The sequence below is a fragment of the Ailuropoda melanoleuca genome, chromosome 1 (assembly GCF_002007445.2).
Source record: "Ailuropoda melanoleuca isolate Jingjing chromosome 1, ASM200744v2, whole genome shotgun sequence".
NCBI lineage: Eukaryota > Metazoa > Chordata > Mammalia > Carnivora > Ursidae > Ailuropoda > Ailuropoda melanoleuca.
Genome location: NC_048218.1, coordinates 17531372 through 17549063, shown reverse-complemented (window position 1 = coordinate 17549063; position 17692 = coordinate 17531372). Strand labels below are relative to the sequence as shown.

At 41.9% G+C, this 17692-nt stretch overlaps 1 protein-coding gene across 6 annotated transcripts in view; it reads right to left on the bottom strand.

The window, feature by feature from the left end:
* APP (amyloid beta precursor protein) overlaps positions 1-17692 on the bottom strand; it is a 258939-nt gene that overhangs the window by 86824 nt on the left and 154423 nt on the right. For 2 of the 6 annotated variants that reach the window (XM_002920062.4, XM_011226002.3), the window contains exons 7-8: positions 15320-15487; positions 12974-13030 (exon numbers count right to left, since the gene is read on the bottom strand). The exons of 2 other annotated variants lie outside the window; for them this stretch is intronic. In XM_002920062.4, coding sequence (XP_002920108.1) covers positions 12974-13030; positions 15320-15487 — 225 coding nt within the window. The remainder of the gene's footprint in view (positions 1-12973; positions 13031-15319; positions 15488-17692) is intronic. 2 more of the 6 variants (XM_002920063.4, XM_011226003.3) reach the window with 1 other exon arrangement.

Below are 17692 nucleotides of genomic sequence, written 5' to 3'. Positions count from 1 at the left end.
TTTGAGAAGAGAAACAGAATATCCAATCATTTCAAAGAAAGCCATATTTTCCTTTACTACAGAACAAAGAATTTAGTAGAGAAGCACATACAAGAAGTTAATGCTGTTTAAGAGAACACCATGAGACATTTCACAGCACAGTACAAATGTTTCACCCCCTTTCAAGTAAAGGGTGAAGGAAAATCTATAAAACAGTCCCTTCTGTGATTATAGTGTTATATTTAAAATTCTTAGCAAAACAGGCATGCACAGAGCAAAACCAGTTGGTGTTTAATACAGACATTTTGTCCCAAATCCCTATGCCTTGCTAAATTAACTTTTGTAATCTTGAAAGTAAGATATGTTATCAAAATCGCACCTTTATGATTCCTATAGGGACCGAAGAAATCTCAAAATCAGTCTATTGCAGAATATCACACCACAGAGTAAAGGTAAATTCTACACCATGGATTTCCGAGAGCTTGATTTCAAAGCCACCTTTTGTGAGAAAGTGTTTGAAACACCATCCCAAACCCCGTAAACGTCAAAAAATGCATTTCTATGGGGCGCCTGGGTGGCACAGCGGTTAAAGCGTCTGCCTTCGGCTCAGGGCGTGATCCCGGCGTTATGGGATCGAGCCCCACATCGGGCTCCTCCGCTGGGAGCCTGCTTCTTCCTCTCCCACTCCCCCTGCTTGTGTTCCCTCTCTCGCTGGCTGTCTCTAGCTCTGTCGAATAAATAAAAAATCTAAAAAAAAAAAAAATGCATTTCTGAAATCACAAAAGAACCTTTCTGCCTTTACAAAATTTGACAAGTCAATTCATTATACTAGTTGTCAAAAACAAAGTGATTTCCATTTTGAGTTCAACTAAAACTGCTAAGCAATATGACTGAGTTGCAACATAGACTGCGAAATTACGTGGAAACACAAATATCTGTAAAATTCAAGAGCGTAGTGTAAAACAAAAATATTTTAACTCATGAGCCGAGTGAATTGTAATGCCCTATACAAGCAGTTTTCCAAAAGATTAGTAATGATTAGCGAGAATTCAGAGCATTCATGAGCTTACAAGGAAAAAAAAAAAAGGGAAGGAAAAAAGACGTTGATTTAAAGAATAGAATATGTTCAGTGAAATTAGGTGTTTTCATTATGCTTTCAGGTCAAATCAACTTAAGCATTTTATTCAAAAGATTATTCAAATATCACCAATGTTTTATTTTTCTTTACTGATTTTTATCTAATTATTGACTACTATCTTTGAAATATGATATCCCAAAGAGGACTTAAATGAGACGTATTTATGGCTAAATCATTTTGAAACAAAATTCTTTTTTAATTTTACTTATTTGCCAGGGAGAGAGAGAGCACCAGCAGGGGGAGCAGCAGGAAGAGGGAGAAGCAGGCTCCCCACTGAGCAAGAAGCCCCAATGGGGGGCTCGATCTCAGGACCCTGGGATAATGACCCGAGCCGAAGGCAGACGCTTAACTGACTGAGCCACCCAGGTGTCTCTTGAAAAGAAATTCTAAGCTAAATGTCTTTTATACATGCTTTGAGAAAAAAACACCTGGAATCTTCACAGTCCAAAGGCTTCCAGATTTCAACCACAACCAGAGGCTTTTTTGTTAAGTAAGTAAGATCTTTAATTTTAAAGCGGAATATTTGCTCAGATTTCTTCCCTTCTTCTTTAATCACTGTGCAATAATTATTATTTTTTTAAAATAAGAGAAGTTTAGGTATCTATACAGAGGTTGCCTTTAAGTGGAAGGAAGGAGGGGGGTAGTATGCCTGGGGTTATTTTTCAAAATACTTGTGTGTTCAGCCCCCTGCCTCACCAGGGGACTGTGAGTCAACAGGTTTGGGACTGGCACAGGGCGTCACAGATTAAAAAGCATCTGCCCCCATCTTCCGTGTGGTAGATGGGGGAGAGCGTACTTCAGCGGCAAAGGGGAAAAGCAGCATAAGCTTTGCAATTAGGCACACCTGGCTTTTAGTCTTTCTTAGACTAGTTGTGACCCAGGGCAGGTAACGTGAGTTGTCTGTCCCCCTGGGTCTTCATCTCTCAGGCCAGCATACTAGCTACACTGGGAAAACGAGTTGCCACCCCACACATTAGGCTGGTATATACGGTCCTTCGTGCTCTTCTCTCTTCCTTTGCTTATCACGTCATTCAAATCTTAGAGCTTTATGCAAACCATAGAAAAAAAGGAGCTATTTTTATTTCACATCCATGGAAAATGAATTACACACGGGACCATGAGGTACCCACCTACAGGAAAAGGAATATAAATTTTTCTAAAAGATCTTCGGTATAATCCCCATAAACGGCCCACAAATGATTGAAAAGGAGTCCTTAATTTTTAAGACTGAGAAATAACTGTCAATTTAAAATTCTTAAAAAAAAAAAAAAGGAAATCAAAGGCAAGTGTTTTTCTGCATAAATTCAAGCAAATCAATGTGCAAGTATATTTAACTTCATCAGTGCTCCCCACTGGAAACGGAAGTGATGTTTAGCATTTTAAATTTGTTTCCCGTGGTTTTCATCGTTTTTTCATCTTTGCGGGGACAGCTTAAACACGAACACGTTGAAGTTCTTTTGGCACAGTACGATCCGGCAGGATAACAGAATTAGGGAGACCATATTTTCCATTTTGAACAAATGAAAATGTATGAATGTTTGGGGCTCTTGTCACTGATCAAGACAGCCGTCCGGCTGTTAACTGTCATAACCGTAACACAGCATCTTCTTCAAAAACTAGAATTACACAAGTTACTATGTAAGTAGGAAAGCTCTCCACCCAACTTTTACGGTTGGCAAATTGTATGGTTTTCTCCAACTCTTATGATTTGCAAACACTGTCTACTGCTTGATGGAAAGGAGATAAACACTGAAATCTGAGTCAGTATAATCTCATTAGCCTATCTTAAAATGTAGCTTTGTAAAATTAAGGATAAAAGAATATTAGAGAAATGAGCATGCAAGGTACATTTAATAGGATTAAGAATATTTCAAGTATTAAGACTTCTTTTTAGGCATGTGGAAATAAATACAAATACTGTATTCCTGATTTATTCCATTTAATCCAATATTTCTTTTCGAGTAAATCCTTGTAAGCAGCCCTTGTTATTGCTGTTCTCGAACACTTTAAAGGAAGCTTTTAATCTTTAATTCAAGCATTTTAGCCATTCACACTAACGCTCCTTCTCAATTAGCGTGACTGAAGTTCTCCTGTATTCCTACCAACCAGCAAACCAGATCACTGTCCAGTCAAGGAGAGAAGAATGATGGTACATCTTGATATCTGAAAATGAATTTAATATTTCATTATCACTACCCTGCAGCTGGTAGGGAGGAAGGGGACAGTGTTTTAAGGAAGAGTTTGTACGGACAGCTCGGCTTCTGTTTCTCTGATATCCCTATATCCTAAAGACATGATCACACCAGGAACAGCTGCTGGTTTGTGATAAAGTCCAGGGTACACCGGACGCATGATAACGAGGACAGTGGGCAGGAGCAGGAAACCTGTGCCCTTTGTCCCTGCCCTTTCAAGGTGCTTCCTTTGGGAAAACAGTGGCTTGGGGAACAACAGCGTATGTTCCAGGGTGCAGAGGAATGGGAAGCTGTTTATCGCAGGTCATTTAAAGCACAGGGCATTTTAACAACAGAGAAAGTAGAAACAAACTGGCCTTATGAGGCTTTACTTTGGTTGTGGTTTTTTTTTGTTACCATACAGCAGTTCATCCTATCCAGAGACCTCCGAGGCACCTTAGAAACTGTGATCTCGGCTCCCACTTCCAAATCGGCCAAAAAATAACAACCTGCATTGATTAGCCTCTACTGCACGAGATGCTTTCCACGTGTCATATAATATATGGGGGGAAGGAAAAATTACCCCATTACAGTTATTGTGCATTTAATATAATTCCTCCTATCTCTGATCCACAAATACGTCTGAATTTAGGATAAGGTAAACCGTGAAAAGGCTTATAAAGTTAATATTTAGAGCAGAAAAGGGCTAATCCATCGATATGTCCGGGGCACTGGAAAATATTTGCTTTTGTTAATGAACAACATGAATTGGCAAAAAATATGCTTCGCTATGATATCTGTAGACCTACTTTCTATCCAACAGCTGTTCCTGCCCTGAATGCTTATCTGGCAAATGACCTCCACCCAACGTTTCAGGAGAAGTAGGGTTATGAGACAGGGATCAGAAAAGAGCCCACAGGGCGTGAACCTGGATGATCTCTTAGCCTTTGGCCCCCGCTCAGACGGGCTCATTTGTGCCTTCTGCAAGCAAGCTCGCTGGATATATTCCCCTTTCGCAGAAAACTAAACATTCAGGGTTAAACACCTTTAGCTCTGGGTTTTAACCTCTAGCCGCCACACCATTAGCAGCCCGGTACCATCATATGCGTGAGATTTTAACTTTTCCAAATGACCTTCATATGGATTTTCTTCGTTTAGTATCATAACAGCCTGGTAAAATATTAGGTAGGATATACCTTTCAATACCAAGAACGGGTGTCTAAATGCAATAGCAAACAAAAACAAATGCTACAGAAAAGCAGTTCCCACTCATAGCACGTTACTGTCTCAAGGTGAACATTCTGGTTCCAAAAATTCAGCGCCTTCTAGATGACTAATACTTTCCATAGAAGCTTCACTCTTGCTTTTTTGCAACAGGGGAGGTCAGAAGTATCTGAAAAGCTGAGATAGCAGCTCGGATGTACACCGTGCCACCTTGAGAGTGTTTGTTCATTCCTTTATTCCTCTGTTTAGCAAATACCACCACCCATACCAAATGTGAGACATAGGGAGAAACCAATGAGCAAAACGAAGACCGCTGTTCTTATGGAATTATATTCCAGTGAGAGAAACGATCACCCCCCCCCACAAAAAAAAAACCAGATAAAACTAAGTCACACATTGTGAAAATGTGATTTGTATTATGGAGAAAAAGAAAACTAGAACAGGGCTGGGAAGAATCAGGAGGGCGGGAGAAGGGAGCCAGGGGTGGGCGAGAGGCCAGGCTGGGTCCGACTGAGAAGGTGTGTTTAGACAAAGAGCTGAAGCCCCACTTTCCTGTCACCTGCTGGAGGAATGCAGCACAGAGACACAGAAACTAGCACGAAGGCCCTAAGAGGTGAGTGTGCCTGGAAAATTCTAGGACAAGCAAGGTCAGTGTGGCCAGAGCTGAAGGAGCAAGGGAGAGAGAAGCGAGAGAGGCAGAAAGGAAAGGAGGGACAGATCAGCTAAGGGCTGTGAGGAGCCAATGAGAGCTGTTTTGAGGAGGGGAAAGATGAAGCAAGATGTGACGGATGCTTTACACCCTTAGGGTGTAGAAGGGTCACTGTCTGTGAAGGGACAAAGCAGAAGAGGGTGAGGGGTACTCATGGAAGGTTCCTCCCCCTGACATTAAGACGAATCACAGATTCGCTTCTTTCTCTCACCACAAAGTGCTATTACACAGGTAACCAGATACTGAGGGAAAAGTTCTTTGCACAGGTGTATGAGGGTTCATTTCAGTTTTAATAATTTTGCACCAACGTATGTCACATTTCCACGGCATGTTGCAATCACTCTTACTACCTGCCAGAGCTCTTTTTTTTTTTTTGTGTGTGTGGGTGGAGGGGGTGTGTATACATATTTGCTTTCACTTTATTTTTTTCATTTTTGGGGTAAGAGAGAGAGAAAGAGAGAAAGTGCACGTGTGTGTGTGGGGGGGTCAGAGGGCAACAGAGAATCCTAAGCAGGCTCCATACCCAGCACAGAGCCCCACAGTGTGGGGCTCAATCTCACAACCCTGAGATCGTGACCTGAGCTGAAATTAAGAGTCGGATGCTTAACCAACTGAGCCACCCAGGGGCCCCATTGCTTTCAGTTTATTAATGAACCCCGGTGTTGACCCAATGTTCCTGTAACAAAATACACCACCATCACTGGGGACATGATGCCAAGGAAACATTTCCCTCCCAGCACTTTCCCTGAGAAAACTTAATGGTTTTTAGAAAAATTACCTCAAAACCAAGTGAAAACTGGTATTATCTTCAGAATGCGCTAGAAATCACTCCCCTTGCCTCATATCAGAGACACGATCAAATTCAGGCAATAAATCCAAGTTTATGCCACATTTTTAGTTCATTTCAGTTCTGACTGTATCCTCACTACACGGTACTCCATTTCATGCAAAGCAGCAACAATGTGGAGTCGAAACACTGCACACATCACACGAAAACTTGTCCCTATCATTTTGATATTTGCTTGTTTCCTCAATCTTGAGGAGACACGCAATTTTACAGTCAAGAAGGGCTCAGGATGCAAAAGGCGCAATAACCCCACCTTCAAACAGTAACGACTCTGTCTACACCAGGCCACGAGGCACAGTGTTTCCCCAAACAGAGGCCCATGAATGGCACCGAGCCGATATAGTAATGTGAGATTCTAACATGAAAATCTGGTTACTCTCCTTTCGTCATGAGAAAGGCAACTGATCTCTACAGCATGGACAAGGGAAGATAAAAGTAAATGAAGACCAACACTAGTCATTGCTTTGTCACCGACAATGCTACTTATACAGAGCTGGCAACAGTGTGACTTGAAACGGCTGGGATTTATATTCGAGGTGGCAATGAGGCTCATTCACATATAGGTGAAATATAAACCTATAAAGAAAGATTTCAGGTGAAAATTTAATCTGAAAACAAGGCAGAGCTTGCAGAGGGCCACCCTGACATTAAAGAAAAGAAAAAAAAAAAAGTCTTTCCATTTCTCTAATTCCAAAATAACTAAAATCCCAACCACGTTCTGAACTCAAATATTTATTATTGCACCCATCAAGCCCAAGTGAGGGGGGCCACTTGTAATGTGAAAATAGTGTGTGACCCTTAAATAGGGGTTCAGACTCTCTAAAAACGGAAAAGAAGAAAGAACAAAGGCCCTTCTCCCCCCACCGCGCCCTTGCTTCAGGCTTGTTTTACAGTCAGTGCGATCATAGTTGGCAGACTATCAAGGCGCCGTGCGGACATAAGGTAATAAAAATGTAATCTACTCTGTGTTTACTCTAGTCAAGCTACATTTCTTTTTTATGTCTTATGGACACGTACTGGATGTGGGAATTTTGTCAAATACGTGAAAGGAGTGTGAAAGAATGAGCGCTGGCGTTATTTTTGTTAATATCTAGCTCCGATTTAGCGCCATGCACCCAAATTTAAGAGCAACCTCAAGTCTGAATCTAAACACCACATGTGAATCAACAGCCGTCATAAGTGGGTTCCAGAACGTCTCACCCTTCTGTTCCTGTTTTCTGTCCAGGTGTCGGGAGCTAGCCTCAACTTCATTAATGGTGACTCATAAAGAGAAGACCTGTCAGAGTTGCTCAACACACACACAGGGGTTCAAAAAGTCAAAATCTGCAATGATATTTACTTTCAAAGAAATCGTAGCAGGAAGAGCCAGATAGAGCTGTTAACCTCTGTGGAGGTCTTAAGGATAAAACCAATTCCATTTTCCTCTGGCTTTCCACACCGGTCTTTCCCTACACTTGTATATTTTACTTTATATTGTTACTTAATCCTATCACACGCCTGGGTCTCATCTCATCAATAAAGCTGCCAAGCTATTGGAAGCAGGAAACCGGGTCTACTTGGCTGGTGTCCCTCCCAAAACCCAGCTTAGCACAAGCACGTCCTGAGCTCAGAAGCAACAGCTTTATTAAATCAGAGGTTGACATGCTGGTCTTCTTTTTTGTAAATAATGTATTTTTTTTGGAGCACAGCTGTATCTGTTTGTTTACCTATTGTCTATAGCTGCTTTCACGTTACAATTCCAAGTTGAGCATGTATAAAAGAGACCACACGGCCCGCAAAACCTAAAACATCGACTCTCTGGTCTTTTATGGAAAATTCTTGCCAAACCTTTTATTAAACTATCTACTTACATTTCTTTGGAAATAGCTGAAGAACAGAGCACATATAGAATGAGCATTTTTTTATTGTTCTGAGTAAATGAGCTTTTTTTTTTTTTTTTTTTTAAATACTGGTTTGCTGAGCAAATCAATTCCTGTCCATCTTAGGGATTTGTCCCTATGATAGCTTGGAGGAAAAAGCCATTTTTCATTCTGATCATTTCTCGATACCAAAGATGCAGCTTCTCATAAGTGTCAATCTAACAGATTTTACTGCTACTGATGTGACATGTAATTTAAGGCACTCCCACATCTTTTTAGTGATTTTAATTACTATTAATAATGCCTGGCAGTTTTATAAAAATATCATAGTCCCATTAGTATTCGAGAATGTGCTAATGGGAACTAATATTTGCTATTTCGCAATCAGAAGAACAAATACAGTGTGACTGAAAACAATGGTTGAACTCTGGCCAAAGACTGAATGCCTGGGTGTTAGGACAGGATATGACAACTCTGGGGTGAAGGTGGCACATTCCATTCAAAGGCTGCACAGTGAGTTTGCAAACTGTGAGCCTCTTAGGCAGCAGCTTTAGACCTTGGGGATGGTGACTTGGCCTGATTTGATATGTCCTCATTATTTTTATATTCTCTGAAAGTGTATTAGTCTATTCTATTTCGACCATTTTGATGAGTAAAAAACCAATCTTTTCTCCTTCTGGATCCTGCACAAGGCCAGATCTAGCCTTTGCAGAGGCCCTAAGGCCATAAACATGATCCCAAGGTACATTCTAGATGCCAGTGGTCTGTGTGGCAAGGCCATGTGGCATCACTACAGATGGCCGTTCTCTAGCATATGCTGGGATTCTGCAAAACAGACAGAGGAGGAGGGGGTGGCGCATGGGGGAACTATACACTTCCAACCCAGGGGTTTGCTGGTTTAGTCTCTGTTTCCCTAATGGCCCTCATATTAGAGTAGAAAGACTATGAGATCTCTAACTACCCTACAGTGGGCATAGCAATCTCCACCCTACCACGTACACATTGAGAGTCAGGGTGGTGGTCTATCAAGTTCATTAGCATCTGTCAGGAACTGGAGGCCTCTGCCATTGAACACATCCACAGGCCCTCAAGTTCATGGGAAGTGTGCCTGTTTATGCCAGCCTAGTTATATCTTTGAATCAGATGTGGGCTCACCTAGTGTAGATCAGAGGCTCTCAATGGGGGGGGGGTGACTTTGCCCCTCCCTGCCTCAGGACGTAATTTGGCAAAGTCTGGAGACAGCCAAAGTTATCATAGTTGGGATCACTGTACTGGCATCTTGTGGATAGAGGCTGGAGATACTGCTGAACAGCCTCCAAACACAGGACAGCATCTGCAAGAACAAATGATCTAGCCCCAGACGTCAATAGCGTCGAGGCTGAGAGACTTGGTTTAGATACTGTCTGTCACAACTCGCTGCAAGAAGGGAGCCAAAGATGGGTCGTTTGTCCTTCTCTTTGGCCAGACCCTCTGGTGCAGTCAGCTGACTCAATCCTGGCACGATGCTCTGTGCGACATTAAGGAGGCCGTCGGTTTGCCTTTTGAGATGCAATCTGATGGGAAGAACACTAGGAACCAAAAAATCATTCTCTCATATTTGAAACATAAACTAATCAATAAATATTTATATATTAATCTAACTGTTGTTCACAAACACAAATGGGCAGACACAAAATTAACGTCAGAAACAACTCTGATCTCATCAGATACTTGATCTCAAACAGGAAAAAGATTTTATAAAGGATTCAAATCCACAAGTTTATGAGTAAACTGAAAGCTCTTAGCCTCTTATCTCTATCTTTTTTATCTGTGGTTTAGATTCTTTTTTTTTAAAAGATTTTATTTATTTATTTGACAGAGAGAGGCAGCCAGCGAGAGAGGGAACACAAGCAGGGGGAGTGGGAGAGGAAGAAGCAGGCTCATAGTGGAGGAGCCTGATGTGGGGCTCGATCCCATAACGCCGGGATCACGCCCTGAGCCGAAGGCAGACGCTTAACGACTGCGCTACCCAGGCGCCCCAAAATCAAAGCTTAGATTCTTATCTACAACAACAAAAATAACAACAAAATCAGTGTTCCTTAAAATTGCAATGCTCAAAACTGGTTTTTATGACAAAGATTTAAAATCTAGAAATATACGATTATAATACATTTTTACTGGACAATGACTATATAGTGTAGACCACTGCAGATTTTCTCCACATGTGCAGTGTTACATCAGTTTAACCGAGGAGCTTTTTCTATCTCATTTCGTATTTATTATTTGACTAGAAGCAACTCAAACTGAGAAACCCATAAGACAACCACTTTGGTGAAGGCAGACCTTCCAGTGAAGCCCTAGGTCGGTGAAGGAGCCACATAAATGGGTTTGCTCACCTTCTCACTGGGCTCATTGCTCTGACTACATTCTGCTATCTGCGTTTGACCTCCAGATGACCGTGACTCTCTAATTCAAATGTGTAACTTTGCTATAAGTAAGACAGCATCGTTGCACAGACTATAAATAACTAGAAATTATATGCTTTCTCTAGTCTGTTTGTACTAGCACTGCAGAACCCTACACTTGCTGTGATGAATAGTCTCTGTAGGGAGACAAGAAAACAGAGCTGCCAAAATCACTTCACCCTCCTAGGGTGGAAAGGTGTCATGATCCCAAATACACCAGAAGTATTTGGAGACTATTACTGGAAGCAGAGGAAATTACGAGAGGTTTTCAAGGTCTGTTTGGAAGAGCTGAGGATGCAAGAACTTCATGAAAATAAAAGTTTTTTTAAAATATCGTTTTTAAAGATTTTATTTATTTATTTGAGAGAGAGAGAGTGTGTGTGCACATGGGAGCAGAGGCCGAGGGAGAGGGAGCCCAGAGACTGATGTGGGGCTCGATCTCACACTTGAGATCACAACCTGAGCTGAAATCAAGAGTCGGACTCTTAATTGACTGAGCCACCCAGGGGCCCTCATGAAAATAAATTTATCAAATAATGTTCATTTATGTTAATTAATAAAAATGGAAAAATATAATTCTTTTAGATGCTAAAAATGATATAAAATGAATTATTTTTTTATAAGAGGGGGAAAAGATATTTACTGAGGCATGCTATCTTCGATGCATTTAGAAAAAAAATTTTAATATTCTTCCTCTTTCTGTTATTTTCTGTACTCTTAAAATACGCTCTGAACTTCAAATGTAATCTTTCTAACCTAAAAAACAGAATCCTTGGCTGTATGGAGTGCAGTGCATAGCCACACTATCATTTATGTTTCAAAGCTGGTCGTGCCATGTTTGATGGCTCTCATGGCCTCATTTTCTCCCATGTATAAGGGACATGAAGAAAACGCCCACAAAGTACTCCTGAGAAAAATAAATGATCTGTGAAAATGCCTGGTAAACTGCAGCCCACCACAAAGATCAATATATTATTAATCCTACAGTGTAATACCCAGTTTTCTCTGGTCCTCTGTGTCGACTCACTTGTCCTACTTTTGATGTTGTTAGGAAAAAAATGCTTTGTCACAATCACAGAAAATATGTTGACTGTGGTAGTAAAACCCCCACATCCTATATATAAAGTGAATGAATTTGAATCTTATGGTGGCCATTAAAAAAATTTTATGATCCATGATGAAATTGTTTGTAAATTACATAATTCTCTATTATTTATCTTTTTAAATTTTATCTATCTTTTAAAGATTTTTAAAAAAGATTTATTTATTTATTTGAAAGGTTTTATTTATTTGAGACAGTGAGTGAAAAGAGAAAGAGGGAGAGAGCTCGCACAGGAGCAGGGACAGAGGGAGAAGGAGTGGGAGAAGCAGACTCCCCAGCTGAGCAGAGAGCCCGATGCGGGGCTTGATCCCAGAACCCTGGGATCATGACCTGAGCTGAAGGCAGCTGCTTAACCGACTGAGCCACCCAAGCGCCCCTAAGATTTATTTATTTTAGAGAGAGAGAGGGAGTGTGTGAGCGTGTGCGTGTGCACAGAGGAACAAAAGTAGAGGGAGAAGGAGAGAAGCACACTCCTTGCTGAGCGTGGAGCCTCATGTGAGGCTCGGTCCCATGACTCATGAGATCATGACCTGAGTCAAAATCAAGATTCAGACACTTAATCGACTGAGCTACCCAGGCGCCACTTGTTTACTTTTTTAAAAAGATCAATTTGGAGACCGGGTTTTTTGTTTCAGGATACTATAAATAAATGCTAATTCTCATTATATCTGAACTACAACTGAAATTGTATCTTTTTCCAACAACCATAAGCATCAACAGCATGTGTATGTACCATCCCTAACCTAACGATGCATAAATCTATTTTTGGATATAATCCACATTTTAAAATAAGTACTTGTGTGTTTAACACCACATTTTAAAACCAAACTAGACTGATACGCCAAGTGGAATCTTCACAAAACACAGACATTCTAAGGTTGGTTGATGCAAAATTTCTTTCGATGAATCTTTTTCTATAGCCTTATGATGAAAGCCAAAGTCGGGCACTTCTGTCCCAGTAACGTGCATTCAGGGAGAGGAAGAAGAGGTGGTTAGGAAATCTGGAGGTACTCTTTCACTTCCTAAGGCTTCACACGTGCCTTACAACAAACACACAACTGAAGTCTGTGCACACACATTAGTCCATGGAGTTAGTACAATGCATGCATATTATGTATTTTTCTGGGAAATGAGTCACTTATACATATGTGGCCTCTTGTTACAATGTGGCATCTTGACAGCTTTAGGAAATAAAATAGTGATGCCAACTAAAACACAAAACTGTTATATATACGATACATAATAGAACCACGCTAAACTGAAAAAGAAAAAATGTCAGAAATAGAAGTTTAGTCAATGCTCTTAGCCTGGCATCTGAAGTTGTCTGGCAAAACTGGACATGATTACAAATCAAAGCAACGGAAATAAACATTTTATTGAAAGACAGGTGTTTGAGACACATGAAACCATGCAAAGAAGGTGACAATGCTGGAGTTATAATCCAGCCATGCACTGTACCACGTCCTACCCCCCACCCCCCTCCAGTGAATGACAACATACGTTTAACAGCATCTTGGGGAAGAGGTTCCTGGGTAGTCTTGAGTAAACTTTGGGACACTATGGAGAAAATAAGAGAACATAACTAAAAACAAAAATAGAAACGGGAATGATGGTTGAAACTTATATGATTCCATTGACTAAAGGGAAAACCAAAAACAAAAACACTGGATGAAAAACAAAACTAAACAAATACCCTGAGGCTGGGCCCCTGCACAGAACCAAAGTAAACATGAACATAAGAAATCTATTTCCACAGTGATACCTTAGAGTGCTGGGTATTGGGTCTCCAATAGCATTTCCAAGTAACATGTTGAGGATTGAGGATTTCCTGCTCCCAGTCTCCCTCCTTAGTGCCAAGCATTGTCAATTCCCAAGGATCCACTCTGATCACCCAGTCATAGGGGACCTCCAGCTCGCAGCTTGGGCCATGTGTTGAATTTTATTGTCTACTTAGATCTGCCCATCCCTCTGACCAACCTTCAGCCTCTCATGCTTGCTTTCTTGATAAATTATTCTAGAACCTACCTCCCCTGGAACTAAATAGGGACTGCCTGGCTGATCCATTACACCTTTGTTGGGAGTCTCTACCTTTGGCAAATCTCTCAGCAAAAGGCATGCCATCCAGGGCACCTTCAGAGGCTCTGACTGACCTGTGGTGCCCACAGCTCGCTCCCAGCCTGAGTCAAATCAGACAGATGAAGTAGAGAGGGTGTGCGTATATGGGCTGTACAAGTGTTTTGGGGGCGGGGGAATAATTTCTAACTCAAGGCAAATTCCTCAATGCCGATAATTCTTAAAAACCCTTTTTCTTATTACATGTGCACACGCACACACATACAAATTTATAATTCAAAAAATAAATCCACCTCAGGGAAATGGAGAAAAAAAAGTTGGAAATCTTCCAAGAAATCTCCTTCAGCAGCTAAGCCAGTTAGAATCTCTGTAACAAAAGTCCTTTGTTCAAAAGAGGCTCCAGGCAACAGAATCCCCCATTGTGTTCCATGTTACCTGACCTAATTAACTTCTTTGTTTGAAACTGAAGAAAGGAGTCTTTTGAGCTAGACAATCACCCAATGGTAGCCAGAAAAGAAGCCCTTGGGGTTACCAATTCCTACACCTGTTCTCACACAAGATAGAAATGGAGTCATCCCTTACACAGGAGACCAACAGGAACTGTTCCATTAGATTCCACTTAGACGCTAGGCTTCACAATAGAAGGTCTTAATGGTGCAGGTCCTTTTGCTGTTTAGTGTAAGCCCATGATCACAGCGGAAAACAATTTATATAATCCCTGGGAATCCCAGGCAGGAAATGGTAGCTGTCACCCTCACAAGAACGAGGGAGAAAAGGCAGGAGTCTCTAAAAAAAAAAAAGCACAGCCAACTGAGTTTAATTTTTAATTTCTCAAGTTGAGTAATTCTTTCTTGAGTAGTTCAAATCTCCTACTCACAAACAATAGTAAATAAATAAAATTGGGACTTTCACACGTAAGGCTGTTAATAAGAACAGAAGTCCCCCATGTCTGGTTCACTACCTCCTGAGTGCTACCTCTGTGGAAAAAGTTTCATCTCACATTTGAGTCACTGTCACTTCATATCTCTATCCCCCAGAGTTATGAAGAGCTGAAAGTTCGAGAAAAAAGGCTTTGAAAATTATATTCCTCGAATCTCTTGTCATTCATGGTTCCTAACGTTAAGTGAAGAGTTTTCTTCTGTTATCAAGAGAAGACACGAAAAATCGATATTGCAACCAGCCCGGTGAGAGCTCAGAGGCCACTGGGGCCTTTCTATCCTCTGGCATTTGAGGTGCATATGTTCAATTTGATCACATTCTCTGCCACCACAATCAAAGTCACATGTTACAGAATAACTTAAAGGTAGTCATCACAACCATCGGCCTTGCCAGGACAACCGAAGCTGCATCAGCCAGGCTTCCGGGGCTAAGCCTTGTTCGCACACGTACTGCTCATGCGCAGACCCGAGCACATAGGTGCACAGACAGACACACACGTAGACATTCGCAGAGAACCCGCGAGAAGACAAAACAGCGACTCCAGCTGGGCTTAAAGAGAGGCACTCAGAAGTCCCTCGAGATTGCAAGACAAAGGCACCACAGCTAGTGGAAGAACACATCCAGGGCCATGCTTTATTAGAGAAAGACGGAGATGTGTGCTCAGGGGTGAACAGACGGGCGGAGACGCCGGGCAGTTAGAGGAGTGGACAGAAAACGTGGTTAGTGGGAGCAACAGACCCGTTCCCAAGGACCAGGAAAACCAATCTGTTACAGAGAGCAGAGTCAGTGGCGAGAAAGACGAAGGGTGGCCAGGCTCGAGGAAGGTCCACTTACTGACGCTGCCACACACGGCCATGCAGTACTCCTCTGTGTCAAAGTTGTTTCGGTTGCCGCCACATCCGCCGTAAAAGAACGGGGCGCACTTCCCTTCGGTCACATCAAAGTACCAGCGGGAGATCATTGCTCGGCATGGCCCCGTCTCGGCTTGTTCTGAGCACACCTCTAATCAGAGGAGACGTGGGGAACCACATTTAGCATGAAAAGGTACCGGCTTGCGGTTCACGTACATGTTTACTTTTCTTAGGCATCAGTCCTCACCGGGGGTGACGTGGGCTGGGATTATTAGGCAGATTCTGCCCAACATCTTAATCAAAACTACCAGGACTTTCGAATGACCTCTGAAACAGAGCCATGCACGCTCATCTGGTTTAATGAGCGTAGTTTAGTAGTAATAAAAGGATTCCAGCTGGAGGTGAACAGATCTTTTACCTGCTTTTAGATTAATAGTAAATGCCCCAAAGTGTCTGCACATCGCAACATTCCTTCACTCTAAGAAACAAACTTCTCTTCTAGAATAACCTCAAGTCAGCTTTAAAGGTAAAAAGATTGTCTGCTTATGATGCAAAAAATGTATTCTCTCACAAACCTCTGATTGTTTTCCCTCATGAAGGACAGCCTTGCCTTTAAGTGTAAAATAATTACACATATTTTGAATGTGATCCAGTTTGCAGAGAGCCAGGCTGTCCACTGACCATATTTGAAAACATATGTAACGTCTGTAAATGTGCCTTACAGCTGATTCTATTAACTCTAGTTAAATACAATTTTTGATTTTTCATTCATCTGTCCTTTGGGCAATAATGTCACAAACAATAAAACATCAACTAACTCTAATTTGTTAATACATACCATGTACCGTTTTACCTTAAAGCACATCTTACCTGTCAACACTCTTTGCCACCCTCCCCAAGATCAGTGTCATGATCTCTGATTGATCCAAGTGTAAGAACCTCTCTGTTTCCATTTGTAAAGTTACGGTGATTAGAACAGGAACTCTTCCGCCTATGTATATTTCATTTTTGCTAGAAGTAAAACAATTCTCCCTCCGAGTTTGTGTCTTGCCCTAGCTAGGCTTATAGAGAGCCTGCGGATGCCTAAGCCCACACAGATGTCTTATTAGTTTTACTATCATACCAAGGATAAGCATCCTTCTCAAAGAGAAATGTCATGCAAAACTCAGGGCTTCCAAATTAGGAATATTCAACAATATTTCTCTATTCAATCCTTTAAACATTCACTCAAAGACAAAGATCCACAATGTCTATGTAAACAAGAACTACTGTTTAACTTCCCTATACACCACTTATTGCTCTTGCCAACTGAGACAGAGGTGATGGCCAAACCAGAAGCTACCATCACCATGATGACGTCCACAGAGCAGGGAAGGGCAGTCAACACGAAGCTCAGAAGGTAGATGTCAAATACTGTGCAGGAGAAAAGCTGGTGTACCAGATATCCAAGATGGTTCTGGCTCTCTTCAGATGGTTTTCAGATGGACGTATCTGGCTCCAGGAGCATCAGCACTCAAGGTCACCCATCTCTAATGTCTTCTCTTTCAGTACTGCTGCTTTCAATGTCCATCCTTGCCAAGCCATGATGTATCTTCAGTTTGCTTTCTGCACAGAGCTCTCCTGTACGATGAGACTCTGCCAACCCATTCACAAGCTCCCCATCCACTTGGCAATTTGATTTATCCCCCACAAAGTAAAGGACTGGTAGTCATACTTATAAAGGATAAAATAAGTTTTGGGAGAGGGGGAAGAGTCTGATCACCTCTGAGTTGCTGACAAAGCAGCTTCTGGGCCATAGAGCTAAAAGCCACCATGCCCTGGAGTTGGGCTCCCTGCAAACCACAGCCATCAGCTGTCTCTACATCTGCACCTTAATGACTCTTTGTCTCAGCTGTAGGAAACACCCACAGGCTCTCTCCCTTGTAGTTCCCTCACCAATCTGCACGTTTATGTGACAGGCTCTTTCTTTTTTCTAAGATGTGGTAATATGCATCATTAATCCCTTCCTCAGGCTGCTCACTGCAACAAGACTGCCAGGCACGGTGTCCTCTGAGTCTATATTGTGGGTGAAGTTGGCCCTGGAGTTGCCAGTGGCCGCGGCTACCAAGAAAGGCACAGGGTGCAGGATGCCTCCACCCCATGGTATGTCCTCAAGTCACAGGACCATCGGCAACAAAACCATCGTGCCTCAACAACTCACAGCGGTCCTCACATTCTATACTCAGAGTACCAAGTATGGGCTGTCCTGTGCTCGTCTGCCGCAGGCCCCACAGCGAACATCACGGCTGTGCAGGGGCAGGAACGTGTCTCTATGGTATCTCCTGTGTACTAAATAAAAGTGAGAGAATTTGGGGGG